This window comes from Macrobrachium nipponense, chromosome 4 (assembly GCF_015104395.2).
Source record: "Macrobrachium nipponense isolate FS-2020 chromosome 4, ASM1510439v2, whole genome shotgun sequence".
Lineage (NCBI taxonomy): Eukaryota > Metazoa > Arthropoda > Malacostraca > Decapoda > Palaemonidae > Macrobrachium > Macrobrachium nipponense.
Genome location: NC_061100.1, coordinates 22,777,942 through 22,793,247, shown reverse-complemented (window position 1 = coordinate 22,793,247; position 15,306 = coordinate 22,777,942). Strand labels below are relative to the sequence as shown.

The window sequence follows — 15,306 nt, the reverse complement described above, 5'->3', positions numbered from 1 at the left end:
GCTTGATTCTATAATATTAAAGTGATGTAAACACTATACTATATGTATTTGTATTTTATTTCCAAAGGTGCTGGAGAACCTAACTTTGATGCTTTAGAAGCAAACCCGTACTTGACCTCAAGTGGACGCAGAGAAGCAGAGGTGAAATCCCTTCTTGGAAAGGTGCCTTACGAGCTCATTACTTTGGATCCCAGTAGCATCGCGCAGGTATATCACATATTGGTTTTCGTATTTGAATCTGTTTTTAGTATTAACTTACAGAAGTGAGTAAAGCTTTCTAGAGTGGTGAAGTGCAAAATGTGCTTCTATGCATTACTTTGTCTGTGTGGAAATCCGTTGGTTTATTCCTACATCCATTTTTATTAATAATTAGAGCACTGTAATTCCCTGGGTTTGGGGAGTAGTACCATCAGAGCACCTCATATGGTGTGCATAGTAGGAAGTGATTTGATATATTAGTGCAATAATAGGAGCCAAAAGGTTCCTTTTATTGCATTGCTAAGTTACATATTGAAACTGTCGGTTTAATATCAGTAGCCAGTAGTACTGGCAAGTGTTTGCTACATCCTGCTGGCCAAGGAGCTGAACTTTATGTCTTACAGTGTTTAGAATGTTGTGACATCACTGTCGGGCGGAGTATATACACTGTGGGTTGATGGTGATTTTTCGCCTGATCCCTCCAGGTTTTCTTCAGGCACTGTCAGACATATCTAGTATAACTTAAATTTTTTATCAGAATTTATGTGAATTTTAATCCAAATTTATGATAATTATTGATGTAATTGTTAATTACCTCAATAAATCAACGTTCAAAACCTGTACGTATCGGTAATTTGTATAATTAGAGATCCGCTTTCTTCACGCAAGAGAGACTTCCTCATCTGTGCATGCATAGTAGCTGCTGGTGGAGCCTGACGTAGAAGATATATGGCATTTCCCTTTATTTTTTATTAGTTCAAATGCAAATTTCCTCATTAATTTGTTCATTTCTTCATATTTACCTTTGGAATTCGTTATAGCAAATGCTTCATGACATTACGAGGATGCATTTCGTTACAAAGGCAGTTTAATTGAGATCTGACAGTTATTGGGTAATTTGAAGACATCACCACGACCTCCTCCACCTCTCTCTCTAGTTCCTCATTGGATAAGTGGTTTGTGTACTCGTCTACCAATCTGGTAACCTAATTTTGCTCCCACCTGCTCCCAATGCTTAATCAGAGAAATTTATTTCTGGTGATTAGAAATTCACTAATCGATATAAGAATCTAATCCTTCGGGCTAGCACTAGGAGAGCTTTTAATCAACTGAGTGGTCTGGTTAAACTATTTCTGTTATAGATCTCTCTCTCTCTCTCTCTCTCTCTCTCTCTCTCTCTCTCTCTCTCTCTCTCTCTCTCTCTCTCTCTCTCTCTCCAATTTAATAAGATAAGTGCCTAGATATAATGTATATGTGGCCATGTATATCATGGTATTTAAAGCAATGAATTCAAGATAATTATTGTTCACAGGAAAGAACATTTTCAATGATAATACACATACTATACACAACAAAACAATTCCAAGGCGTTGCAGGAAATTTTTCTGAGCTCTTCAAAGTTTTCCCAGGCAGTACCAAGTTGGTCAGCTAGTTTATAATATTCCTAAATTACAAAATAAAGGGAAAAAGGCTTGCTTAGTTTAAGTTAAGGCATAAGTTAAACACAGTTGTTATTTTGTGATTGAGAAGTCAGACTAATTAACAGGTTTTCCTTTTTACTCTCAACAATAATTATATACCTATACTAATGAAAAAACCTTTGGCTAATGATTTTCAGTGATAAAATTCTTCATTAATGAGATTTTTAAAAATTGTCAGAATTTACAGCATAAGCAGAACACAGGACATAGCCTAGTACTTAATCCTAAAACTCTTGCTATACTAAGGGCTTGGTTGCCTGATGTGCCTTTCCTTACTACATCAGGCATGGTTTATTATTTGGCAAAGAGGTGTTTACGACCACATGCCCTTGCTGTTATCAACCAACTTGCAAGGCAGAAGTTTCCAGTTATTGGGAGTGGGCCTAACCTTTTACTAAAAAAGTAAGACTGCAAGGTAGCAGCTGTCCTTTTAGTCGCCTTTTATGACACGCAGGACCTACGTTGGTAGTATTCTTACACACCTACCACAGGGTAGTTAAATGTGAACAATTATAAGGAGCTAAAACTTCTTACGTGGGCTTAAGACTAAGTACTACCTAGCTTTCCCCAGTAAATAACTGCAACATTTCATCAACATGGCTCTACAAAATAAAAAATGTTTCTGAGCACAGTTTGGAGCGTGTGGCTGTTTCATTGGACCACAGAGTAATGGGGCATCTTGGCCAGCCCATGTACTGACGCCACATCCATGAGAACAGTTAAGAGGAAAACTGGGTAAATGCTGCAGGCAAGGGAAATAACCCTCTTGTCTTCAGTCCTTTTATTCTCATTACTGTGAGAAAATTCTTTGCTATTGGTTGGTCTGTCTTATGGAGCCCTCTGCTGTGATTCCTTTGAGGACAAACGGTGGCTAACACTATCAAAATAAACTGTTTTATATACTTCAAATTAAATTTAATAGATTTATCTATGATAGATCTGAAAAGGTAGTCTAGCAAAAAAGCATTAAGATAATAATAATAATAATAATAATAATTTTTTTTTTTTTTTTTTTTTTTTTTTTTTTTGCTCTATCACAGTCCAATTCGACCAGGTGGTATTTATAGTGTGGGGCTCCGGGTTGCATCCTGCCTCCTTAGGAGTCCATCACTTTTCTTACTATGTGTGCCGTTTCTAGGATCACACTCTTCTGCATGAGTCCTGGAGCTACTTCAGCCTCTAGGTTTTCTAGATTCCTTTTCAGGGATCTTGGGATCGTGCCTAGTGCTCCTATGATTATGGGTACGATTTCCACTGGCATATCCCATATCCTTCTTATTTCTATTTTCAGATCTTGATACTTGTCCATTTTTTCCGTCTCTTTCTCTTCAACTCTGTTGTCCCATGGTATTGCGACATCAATGAGTGATACTTTCTTCTTGACTTTGTCAATCAACGTCACGTCTGGTCTGTTTGCACGTATCAACCTATCCGTTCTGATACCATAGTCCCAGAGGATCTTTGCCTGATCGTTTTCTATCACTCCCTCAGGTTGGTGCTCGTACCACTTATTACTGCAAGGTAGCTGATGTTTCTTGCACAGGCTCCAGTGGATGGCTTTTGCCACTGAATCATGCCTCTTTTTGTACTGGTTCTGTGCAAGTGCCGGGCATTCGCTTGCTATGTGGTTTATGGTTTCATTTTTCGTATTGCACTTCCTACATATGGGAGAGATGTTATTTCCGTCTATCGTTCTTTGAATGTATCTGGTTCTTAGGGCCTGATCTTGTGCCGCTGTTATATTCCTTCAGTTTCCTTCTTTAGCTCTCCCCTCTGTAGCCATTGCCAATTGTCATCGCTGGCTAGTTCTTTAGTCTGTCTTATGTATTGTCCGTGCATTGGTTTGTTGTGCCAGTCCTCTGTTCTGTCTGTCATTCTGCTGTCTCTGTATATTTCTGGGTCTTCGTCTACTTTTATTAGTCCTTCTTCCCATGCACTCTTTAGCCACTCGTCTTCACTGGTTTTCAGATATTGCCCCAGTGCTCTGTTTTCGATGTTTACGCAGTCCTCTATACTTAGTAGTCCTCTCCCTCCTTCCTTTCGTGTTATGTATAGTCTGTCCGTATTTGCTCTTGGGTGTAGTGCTTTGTGTATTGTCATATGTTTCCTGGTTTTCTGATCTATGCTGCGGAGTTCTGCCTTCGTCCACATTCCACCTATTCCTGCGCTGTATTGATTACTGCACTGTCATGTGTTTATGGCTTTTATCAATTTCCGGCGTTGAGTTTTGACTTGAGTATCGCCTTGAGTCTCTGCATATATTCTTTCGTGATCGTGTCCTTCATCTCTTGGTGTTTTATATCCCCTCCTTCCATTATTCCCAGGTATTTGTATCCTGTCTCATCTATGTGTTTGATGTTGCTCCCATCTGGTAGCTTTATCCCTTCAGTTCTCGTTACTTTGCCTTTTTGTATGTTGACTAAGGCGCATTTTTCTATTCCAAACTCCATTCTGATGTCCCCAGATACAATCCTTACAGTCTGGATTAGGGTATCTATTTCCTTGATGCTCTTACCATACAGCTTGATGTCGTCCATGAACATCAGATGGTTGATTTTGTTGCCTCTTTTCTTGAGTTGGTACCCGGCATCCATCTTCTGTAGTACTTTTGTCATGGGAATCATGGCTACTACGAAGAGTAGTGGGGACAGTGAGTCGCCCTGGAAGATCCCTCTCCTGATATTAACCTCTGCTAGTGTTATTCCAGAGCTTGTAAGTATTGTATTCCAGTTGCGCATTGTATTTTTGAGGAAGCTGATGGTGTTTTCCTCTGCCCCATATATTTTCAGGCATTCTATTAGCCATGTGTGTGGTATCATTATTATTATTATTATTATTATTATTATTACGTATTATTTCTGTTGAAAATTGTGGATGATTCAGCTGCATTAATGTTATACAGGACCTTTTCAAGTCTTTATTGTTGACTTTCAATATTGCTTAGACTGGCAGGCAATGTGCCAATGGAGGACATTGTCAAAAACAGTGGATTCAGGGGACAATTACTCATCTGCATGAGTAACACATAGGTATACGTACATCAGTCTTGTTTTCTCTCTCTCTCTCTCTCTCTCTCTCTCTCTCTCTCTCTCTCTCTCTCTCTCTCTCTCTCTCTCTCTCTCTCTCTCTCTCTCTCTCTCTCTCTCTATTTCTTGCTTTTTCTTTTTATTTGTTCACTAGGTTTCGACTCAGGCTCTGCAGGTCATCGCCCAGACAGAAGGAAAGAGAAAGAGAGAGAGAGAGAGAAGAAACAAGATTGATGTATACCTATGTTATTACTCATTCAATTGTCTCCTGAGTCCACAGTTTTTGACATGTCCTCTATTGGCACATTGCTTGCCAGTCTAAACAATACTGAAAGTCAACTATACGGAGACTTGAGAGTCCTGTATAAGATTAGCACAGCTGAATCAGCTGTAATTTTCAACAGAAGTTGTTTGAAAGAAGATCTACTTAGCAACTATTATTATTATTCAGTAGATGAAACCTGTTCATATGGAACAATCCCACAGGGGCCATTGACTTTAAATTTAAGCTTCCAAAGAATATGGTGTTCAACAGGAAGAAGTAAGAGGAGGTACATAAATGGAAAAACATGTATGAACAGAAGCCTAGATTACTCTAAATTAGTCTAGCAAGATCACAGAGTTCCAGGTCTGGATTCTCATAGTGCTCACCCAAAGGAGTTTCTCTTTAGGGAGTTGAAAATTTAAGCAGCTTGTAGTTAAAGTTGGACAGCTAAGTGGAAAGCTACAGAAGGGGCCGCTGCAAATAGTTTGATCATCATCTACAGTGTTTCTCCCATGTGGAAAACTGAGCCTAAAATTGTTTTATATAAGTATTCGTGATTAAGTGACAAAATACTAACTTTTAATTGTTAATGTTCTTGTTTCAGGTTGATGTACCAACATTGGAGGAGAAATTAGAAGCAAAGAAAGCTTTGAAGTATGTGCGTGTGCCAAAATTGGACGTGCAGCCTCGTTACCGAATGAAAGGAAAGAGTGGCTCTGCTCAGAAATTCAAACGGAAGCAGAAGACGGTTGATATTAAGAAACGTGAATATATCAAGAATGCGGTTATTGTTAGAGATGAGTTAGGTTTAAAAGAACAGAAACAGACAAAGCCCAAAAAGTCATTTGGTCTTCTTGATCGCTTTCACACTAAAGTGCAGAAATAATAGAAGGAATGTAAGTTTACTAAAAATATATGTTTTTTGGTACTGATTGTTTTTTTCACACCATGCGTACTGTCCTGTTTTGAAAACTATTAGTTAGTCAGTTATGTATCCTTTAGAACATTGTAAGAGGAATCTCTAATCAATTACAGTACATAGTGCTTTTGCTCTTGGAGAATAAAAATTTCTATTTGCATCCTATATCTATACTATTCTCAACAAAGTTCCTCCATTTTGCAGTTTATTTTGACCCTAAATGCCAAGAGACTAAGACATTTTCTCACCACTAATGAAGGTAGGCGGTCTGAATCCAAGTGGTAGAAGTATTTGTGAAGATCAAAATTATCTGCAATTTTTAGTAACTTGTATTATTATTTTCTGGATTGTCTGCTTTTCCTCAACTGGTGGATACTGCAATAATTGGCCAAAAGGATGTGAGGAAATGCAGAGAACACATTTCTCTTTTAATTATTCTAGCAATATGCTAACTTGCAACTTTCCTTGGAGGATAGGTTCTATATATTCATGAAAAGTTTCTTTACAGCATGATGTTGCTTCCCTTCTTGGATTCCATCATAGGGGTTAATGCTACCAGTGCACCTCATATAGTACACTGTAGGCATTAAGGTTCCTTGCTGTGTCCATTTGGCCCCAGCTACAACCCTTTTCATTTCGTTTCCTGTATCTCCTTTCATATTCTGTCTTAAAGTTTACCTGCCACCCTCTCTTAACTGTGAGCCCCCTCTCGTAACTGTGAGGTTCTCTTTTTGTTACACCTTTAAAATCACCTTTACTCTCGATTTCCTTTTCACTGCTGAAGGACCTCATAGGTCCCAGTGCTTTGCCTAAATTTTATATCCATTCCATTACATTCCTACCTGGATTCTGATGGGTTATAAGTTCCCATAGTTTACTTTTTTTCTTGGCAATGTTCTTATGTGACCTTACAGAGTATAGTGTAGTTGAGGGGTTTGAAGCAGGTGTTATCCCCATTCATACTCTTAAGTCAGTGCACTAGCTGAGTAGGTTGAGTGAATGTTGAGATGTACTGTTTGTTTGGCATGTTTGTCATCCTGAAAACTGGCTGATACACAGCCTTGCTATTATTATCATTATTATTAGCATTGTCCTTGACCGTGTAGGGCTGCAATTGGGCTAGCAATCAATTGTAATACTATTGCAATATATAATTTGGTGCACTTTTGAAACCTTTTTGCCATAAAAATGTTCCATGGAATTATTTTGGCAATGCCTTCACGGTATTCTAAAAGTGTTAGCAGTCAGGGTAAGTGAACATTCAGAAACTTAACAGTCGCCATGCCATAGGTAAGCCCTCCTCGTACTGTCTCTAAAGAGAGTTGATATAGTAACAGTGAAGAATCACAGGGAAAAATAGAGCAATACAAATGAGCGAGAAAATTTTTATTTAAACTATGTTGTGGCTTTGAATTTAAAGCCATATTTGTCCTTCAAAGTCTTCTTGAAAGTAGAATTGTACCAATTTGTATTAGTGTAAAGCATCTCTCCACATACATCATGACGAGTCCCTGATTCGTCATAATAGGCTTCAGGTTGAAGGTTATCCCAGTAGGCTACCATTCGAAAACCATGATTCTGGAAGTATTAAAATGGATGACATTTTACTCATTTTATTAAGATAAAGGTTGGGGTTTTCTGCACTTGACTAATAGGAACAAGATATTATTGCTCTGTGTATGATGTTCCTTTTTAGTTTTTTCTTTTTTTTTTATTAATACGGTACTGACCCTTAAATCTGAAAATCTACATTTAAAAACTGAGAATAACTAACTTTTTACAAACTGGGTAACTATACAATCAGGAAGGTGATTCCAGGTTGGCAAATTAAACACTTAGAGCAGATACCATTTTAGCAGCATACATGAATTTGTAATCATCCTTCCGCTATTCTCATTTAATTGTAATTAGCACCAAATGCATTTTTTTTTTTTATAAAACAAGGATTTATTTTTATTGTTTGGTTAATATTATCACCAGGTATTTTTTCACAATAATACATGATGTAACTGAGTACAATGGTGATGCATCTATACTACAGTTATGCCTTTTGCCATTTTGTTAATTTGGTTTCGAGTTGTTATAAAAATTTGTCTCTAGTGATCATAGTTGAATTCCAGATTATCCAATGTAAACATTTGTGGCTCATGACCAAAGTCAACATTTCATTCAAAAGTAATGTAATTCAAACATATTAGTTATACATATAATTTCTTATGTTGAACATAACCCAGAATATTCATACTTACTTCAATTAGTCTGAGAGTGTCGTAACGTTGTCGAGCGTACTGAAGCTTGTCGGAGCTTGTCATGTTTTTTGATAAAAGACCCGATGCGTGGACTTCAATGGCAATCTGATGAGAAAAGTGAAAGATTTTTTGTTTTCCTTTTTGTGTAAACAGGGATTATACACTATACAAGTCTGCCAATGTTTTAGTATCTGTTATTTTTAATTCCCAGTTCTCAAGTCTTGGGTTACCACATCTTCAAATCAACAAGAATTTACAGAAATCTGAACAGTTTTGACTTTTCACAAATGAAGGAAACACTCTCACCTGGCCTATTAGTTCTAGAAACGGATTTCCTTTTAGGCTTTGCAATGTATCCCATTCTCCACCTTCTATGTCAACCTGTGAATACAAAATGTAAGATATTACAGAATTCCTAGGAACCATTTAATTTTGCTTTTGAGTCGCATTTTAATGAAGCAAAGGCAAAAAAGTGGTTTCATAAGTTTTGGTGTCTTTGTGCATTTTGTTGTGTTCAACATAGATCTATACAGTAGACACAACCAGTTCTTTGAAGGGAGATAGCATCCATCCCACCATTCTCCGTAGTTAATCTTTAGGTTGGACTTTTAACATCCATTGCCTTTATATATTTTCTACTTTTCTGGTTGCTTTTTGTTTTTCCATATGATCTTTCCTTCATTTTTCTTTTGATTGCCAGTTTTAATTATACTTAACTGCCATGTTACCTGACCACTCAAGTTCAACCTCTTTCTCCAACATCCACACCTTATCTCCTTAAAAGGGGTGAGGTTTAAAGTGTTTGCTTTTCCTTTCTTAGCAAATTGGGATGGAGTTACTAGCCATGTACCCTTGGATTTTTCATGTAACCATTTTTTAAAATTTATTTTAGTATGCCTGTATATGTATCAACACACCTTGTGAAACTGTAACAATCTGATAATTACTAGAAATGGAAACCAGAAGTTTTACCAAGTGTACTCTTCTTGTCTGCTTATATTTGTCCTTGACATAACCTAAAGTTAGTCCTGAATACTAAAGTCAGGTGGAATGTACCTAACTTCCTTTTTAAGGTTGTAAATGTTTTGCTGTTTCATTAACCCTGTTACTGTAGAGCCAACAATATCTTTCCTAACCTAAATTTAATATAGGCTCCAGTGCTTGCAAACTTTGGATGACTGGCAGCCAAATTCATAAAGAAATACTGTACCAATTTTTAGTTTCATTTTATATGAATTAATGTTGCTATTTCAAGGAGTACCCCAGTAATACTCACATTAAATTCCTTCCTTACCAAAGCCATAAGGATTCTATACTCCTTTACTATGTTCGTCTCTGACACAACAAAATCCTGAGAGACACAAATCACTGTAAGACTCTCAGCTTATTTGATAAAATAGTACCAACAAACCTACCTTCAAGATGTGCATTGGTCTTCCAATCAAGTTATTCTTCACCACTTGGTTAATTAGTGTATCAACCTTAATTGTTGTATTCAACTTGGTGTAAAACTTGGCCATGTTACTGGTACTGATTCCAATCTGTCGAAAAAAGACACTGGATATAAAAGAACACCTGAATTTTTAAAATTCAAACTTCTTGATAGTGTGGCTGCTGTTTGCCCTCAAAGGAGTTGCTCTCATGGTCCATTAGAGGCTCCAAATGGACTGTGAGCATAATGCCTTTGAGGACTCATAGCAGCTACCAAAAATTGAGTTTTTGTATGTCAAAACCTGTTTCTTTTTGTTTATTTTTACTAAATATTTGTCCAAAATATTAGCCCACATGAATAAAGTAAAGTATACTATGGCATCAGTTACGGAATCTTGGCTGTAATTTGCTGCATATTTATATATTCATTTGTAAGTTACTGATGCCAGCCATTTTTATAAACGTAATCTGGAACGTGTGTATGAAAAATTTCCTTCTTCAATACATATGACTTGTTAATCTGCATAGCCTTTCTTCCAGGCCCTTGTTGTATACATACTTAGTCTAACTTTCACAAAACATTTTAATTGCTGTATATGTAGGGTGAAGGGTGTCTAGATGTTAACTGTTGGTTTCTCTGTATTCCAGTAACTGCCTAACTTCTGCCTCATTATACATTCAAGTTCTCAGTATGATTATAATTCAGTCAATTTTACATATCATTAATTTTTTTTTATCTCATCTCAGTCCTTAATTTTCGTTGTGTTAAATGAGCATCATCCAGCTGTTTCTATTCCTCTTTGTCTTTTAGAATGCAGTCTCTCCATCTTAGGCTTCCCTCATCTTCATGTCCCTGGTTACTAATACTTCTATTTCCATCATCTCTCTTCTTCATCAGGTTCTCAGACTATCTTAATCCATTCTAATCACAATGAATGGCTCATTTCATAAGTGTTTTTAGAAGGTGCATGCCCTTCATGACTCCAACCTTCCCTATTTATCAACAATCCCTGCAGGGGGTTAGTACCATCAGTGTAAGCATTATTTACAGTTTGAGAAGAGCCTTTATTAGGCTCAGAGGTCTGGATAAACTAATCCTTTATAATATACTGTAATAATAATAATTAATATTAATAATAATAATAACTTTACAGCATCCCTTCGACTCCTATCTGCAACCCCTTTCATTCCTTTTGTTACGTATATACGTACCTGCATTCGTATGATCTTAATTTCCTCTTACCTTTTTACTCTCATTTTCCCTTTTAGCACTGAATGACCTCATAGGAGCAGTGCTTGGCCTTTGGCCTAAATTTTATATTGCATTTCATATAAATCAAGATAACAATGACCTACTTGATGGAAATGACTATGTGGGTAGTATTGCAGGACTTGAGACGGCGTGAAGTTGAAGATGTCAAACATATGAATTTCGCAGGGCAGGGCAGCGATGGTTTCATCGAATGAGCTATCTGTATGGATGCCGTAAGAGAACACAAGGCAGTTGGCTGGGTCTTTCCCTCCAGGGAGCTCAAATTCAGGGTCAAGGCAGATTAACTGCAAAGGGGATAAATAGACAAGGAGTACATGTATGAATAATTCTTCCAATTTTTTTTCTTTTTCAAAAGGTTTATGACAGCAAAAACATGACATCGTTATGCATTTGACCTAGAAAATAAAACTGAGAATCATGAAATGATAAAGTTTACTACTTGTGCAATGGAATTAAGAGATCCAAAGTTGACAAGTATTTCTCTATGACATAAAAGAACTTGACATATATAAACTATAAAATGGACAAGATACTTAATGCTTATCTGATATCCCTGCAATCAGAGCCTGTGCTGGTATATACCAATTTAATTTGTAACTATGCAGTAGACAGAGTTTAAGGTTGAAAACAGCTAGATGACCAAGAAGAAGTAAGAAAAGGGTAGGATTTTACCATTTCTCTCTAGTGTTTACAAGGAAAGGTTTGATGTAGGACTGACAAAAAGGAGCTTCTCTAAATAGCATTATCTCTTGCCTTACCTTATTTCCATCCATGTGATAGTCATCTCCAACTGATTTACACATAGGATTTCCGCCAAATCTGACTAATTTGCGACAGTGTGCCTGAGGCGTGTGTAAATACGAAAAATACTCTGACACTCGAGTCAAGTTCTGACTTTTTGGTTGCCATTGAGATGATCTAGATCCTAGATTTAGTTTAAGAGAATTTGGGGGTCTGTAAATTAAAAAATATTAATAATAATAATAACACCAACAACAACAATAATAATAACAATACTGTAATACAGTATGTAATAATAATAACCATCTAGTTGTGGGAGGTTTCAGGGACCAGTCACCAGTCTTGGGGGAGGGGGTTCTTGGTGGGGGAGTTCAGTGGAGCAGAGAGCCCCCTGACTAGGTAAAGATGTTCAAGTTATGTTAGGCGAAGTTAGATTAAGACTATGAAAGGTATAAAATGTAATAGTAATAATGACCCTAGTAGGACATATCTCCCTGTCTTTACTGGTAGAGGTTAATGTTAAACAGATTTCACCTACATATACCTAAATATAAGGTACATAAATGATAATTTAACTGCTAAATCTCTATGTACCTACTTATCTTCATAAAAGGATTTTGATACCTTCACCAACTAGTTCCTCTATACTTTTATGTTAATCAGTCATGTTATTGTCTGATTTTTTTTACATCGTTTGTTTTTGTTTGTTTATAAAATATTTGATTTTATTTTCAAATTTTATTTAATTTTACACAGATTATATGCAAAATTTAAATTTTATTTTTCTAATTTGAAATTTTAAACTAACACTTGTTACCAATTTACGAGAACAATTTTATTTAAATGAAGGGTTTTGGATTTTATTTTCCCATTTTCTTATGTTAGGTAACAAACTTATTACCATTTTAAATGAAATTTCAGTGATCAAATTTGAACTTAAGAAGGGGCAGTTTGAACTGCTGAACAACACTTATGGCTTTTCTATGAGTTTTCCACGACTCTTAAGCTGAAAAATCATTATGCAAGCCTATTAAGCACAGATGGAGATGACTTTTTCATTCTGATGCCCTTTCTAAGTGTGTAGAGTGAATATGGAATATTTTTCCTCTCTTGCAAGAAGCCGTATCTCACACCAACTGTAATGTTTAATGTTATACAGTAGTACGCTGGTGGAAGGACTAGGCAGACCTCTTGGAGAATCAAAAAAAGAAAATAATACAAAGGCCTTGAGCTGTCAGTGGACAGTCTTTGTTCTCCTATCTTATTTCTTCTCCAGTTTGCCTTTATTCTCACTGAAGGAAACGCATAAGCTGAAGGTCTCTGCGAAGTTTATTTTCTTTTATTTTGTTTTTGTTTTTATTCAACTCTATTACTTCATGTTGCTTACAATGCTTTTCTGCATTGTTCTAGATGTGAGTGAATCCATTTTATGTAAGAAGGAACATGAGAGATGAATTTTAGTTTAAAATGACGTTTTTGTTTACTTTTTTGGATTAGTCCCCTCCTCTTGGGGAATTTCCAGCAGAAGTATGGGGATGCTTGTCCCCAGTTGAGCCTAAAGGGCTTCCATCATGGTTCCGTAAGGGGGCTTGGGTGCCCTGCATCAGCCAAGGGTTTCTCCTCCAAGGCTTGCCAGCACAACCATGCATCCTACTTATGCCAGTGCCCTGCTCTAAATTTGGGAAGCCCCAATGTAGGCCAGGAGATTCTTTGTGTTTTCCTCGGTAACCTAGTTCAACCAAAGGTCTCGCCTCCAATACTGTGATTCACCATGGGAGCCCAGGAACCATAATGTGGCTAGAGGGCCTCTTATAGGGTTTGCAGGCGAGCCTGGGGCCTCAGAGAAAGCCAGTGGACTCTAGTTTGGGGCTTCCAGGGGGGACCAAGAGGACCCCATGTCCTAGTTTGATCAATGTCCCCTGCCAAATCTTTAAATGGGGGCCCAGTGGCCCATATGCAGCTGAAAGTGCTTTTATGAGGCTTCCCATGAGGAAACTAGACTCTAGTTACTAGAGCCCCAGATCAGCCAAGGGCCAAGGAGGCATTTTGGGGTTATCCAGGGCCACCTAGATAGCCCCAATACAGGCAGTGCCCCTCTTCCAGGACTGTGATCAGGCAGTTCTCGCTGACTGCTGATTTCTCATCATATTTCCTGATATTACAAACTTGTCCAGAGCAAGATGGCAGCCATTTTAATATGACAGATGCACATCGACTCAATCCAGTTCATCTCTGGTTATTTCAAATATGTAATTAGTGGGTCGAATTTTATATCTAAGCTGACACGTTTAGCCAGTGATCATTGATCCCTTGGTGATCTTGTACTACAGAGTTTGAGATATTTCATTACATCAGTAATATTAATTTGTCATGTGGTCTTTTTGTCACAAATCAGCTGGGCACACTGTAGGCATTACAGTACTTGAGATTCTTTGCAGCATCCCTTCAGTCCTTAACTGCAACCCCATTCATTCCTTTTACTGTGCCTCCGTTCACATTCTCCTTCCTCATCGCACTTTCCCCCTCTCCTAACTGAGAGGTTTTTCTCCTGATATATACACCTTTAAAACCTTTTTACTCATTTCTGATTCAGCGCTGAATAACCTCATGGGTCCCACCGTGTGGCCTTTGGCCTAAGTTTTAAATATTACATTCCATTTCTCAAAACATAACTTTTAAAATAAGGAAACAGAGAAAGTTATTCAAATGGAATACCGTTGGCAATCTAGGGGATTAATTCCATGAAAATTGATGACGGTGAGTGGTCACTGAATAAGGAGAAGCGGTTAGGCACAAATATTCGCAAAGCTGCGGAAGTCTTCGTAAACACATTGCGACGTGCGTGTTTTCTTACCAGTGACATCAAGAAAGAAAACGGGAACTGCTGACTACTGTCTGCAGGTTTCTGGGAATTGTTGATTTGGTCATTGTATGGAAATGATACTGCATTCATTCATCTCTCTCTCTCTCTCTCTCTCTCTCTCTCTCTCTCTATAACCTCTCTCTCTCTCTATTCTTTTTCTGAGCTTATATATATATATAGATATATATATATATATATATATATATAGATATATATATATATATATGTGTGTGTGTGTGTGTGTGTGTGTGTGTGTGTGTGTGTTTCGAGACTGGAGATTGAATCTGAGGTATAACAATATTTAGCTAATTAAGCGAAAACCACAGGAAAATAATAGTCAGAAATCCAAGCGCTTTCGTCTTTACTAAGACATTGTCAAGGAACGAATTCCTTGACTGTCTTAGTAAAGACGAAAGCGCTTGGATTTCTGACTATCATTTTCCTGTGGTATTCGCTTATTTAAGAAGTCACGTGCATCTACTGTGATTTTTTAAGAATATTTAGCTAATTTGAAAATAAGAACAAAACAGTAAGATAAAAGACAACAAAGCTATGCTGTCATATTTACAGCTGGAAGATATCGTCAATTTTAATAAGTTCCCTTAAAGATATCTTAGTTTTTAACCGTAATTTAAATGAAAAAGGAAGATTGCTTTACAGAGCATTAGTGAGTTCTCATTAGCTAATGTTATTTGCAGGGATTTTCTTATGGGTAAAGATGATTGTGTTTATTTCTTACTGTGATGGAACTGACAATAACAAAGTTAGACCACATGGTAATACAGATTGTTAAAATAGCCAATGAATAACGTACTGTAGCCTAGTGTGTGAATTCATTTTGCAGTGGCTCAAAACATTGC

At 37.1% G+C, this 15,306-nt stretch overlaps 2 protein-coding genes across 6 annotated transcripts in view; one reads left to right on the top strand and one right to left on the bottom strand.

Moving 5' to 3' along the window:
* The window catches only part of LOC135210783 (WD repeat-containing protein 46-like), a 221,078-nt gene extending 215,180 nt beyond the window's left edge, over positions 1 to 5,898 (top strand). For all 3 annotated transcript variants that reach the window (XM_064243645.1, XM_064243644.1, XM_064243643.1), the window contains 2 exons: positions 68 to 207; positions 5,575 to 5,898. In XM_064243645.1, coding sequence (XP_064099715.1) covers positions 68 to 207; positions 5,575 to 5,856 — 422 coding nt within the window. In that variant the 3' untranslated portion in view covers positions 5,857 to 5,898. The remainder of the gene's footprint in view (positions 1 to 67; positions 208 to 5,574) is intronic.
* Positions 5,899 to 7,262: 1,364 nt separating this feature from the next.
* Positions 7,263 to 15,306, bottom strand: part of LOC135210779 (uncharacterized) — a 13,784-nt gene continuing 5,740 nt past the window's right edge. For 2 of the 3 annotated variants that reach the window (XM_064243636.1, XM_064243637.1), the window contains exons 3-8: positions 11,601 to 11,796; positions 10,926 to 11,126; positions 9,554 to 9,679; positions 8,445 to 8,519; positions 8,139 to 8,243; positions 7,263 to 7,467 (exon numbers count right to left, since the gene is read on the bottom strand). In XM_064243636.1, coding sequence (XP_064099706.1) covers positions 7,285 to 7,467; positions 8,139 to 8,243; positions 8,445 to 8,519; positions 9,554 to 9,679; positions 10,926 to 11,126; positions 11,601 to 11,796 — 886 coding nt within the window. In that variant the 3' untranslated portion in view covers positions 7,263 to 7,284. The remainder of the gene's footprint in view (positions 7,468 to 8,138; positions 8,244 to 8,444; positions 8,520 to 9,553; positions 9,680 to 10,925; positions 11,127 to 11,600; positions 11,797 to 15,306) is intronic. The other variant, XM_064243638.1, reaches the window with a different exon arrangement.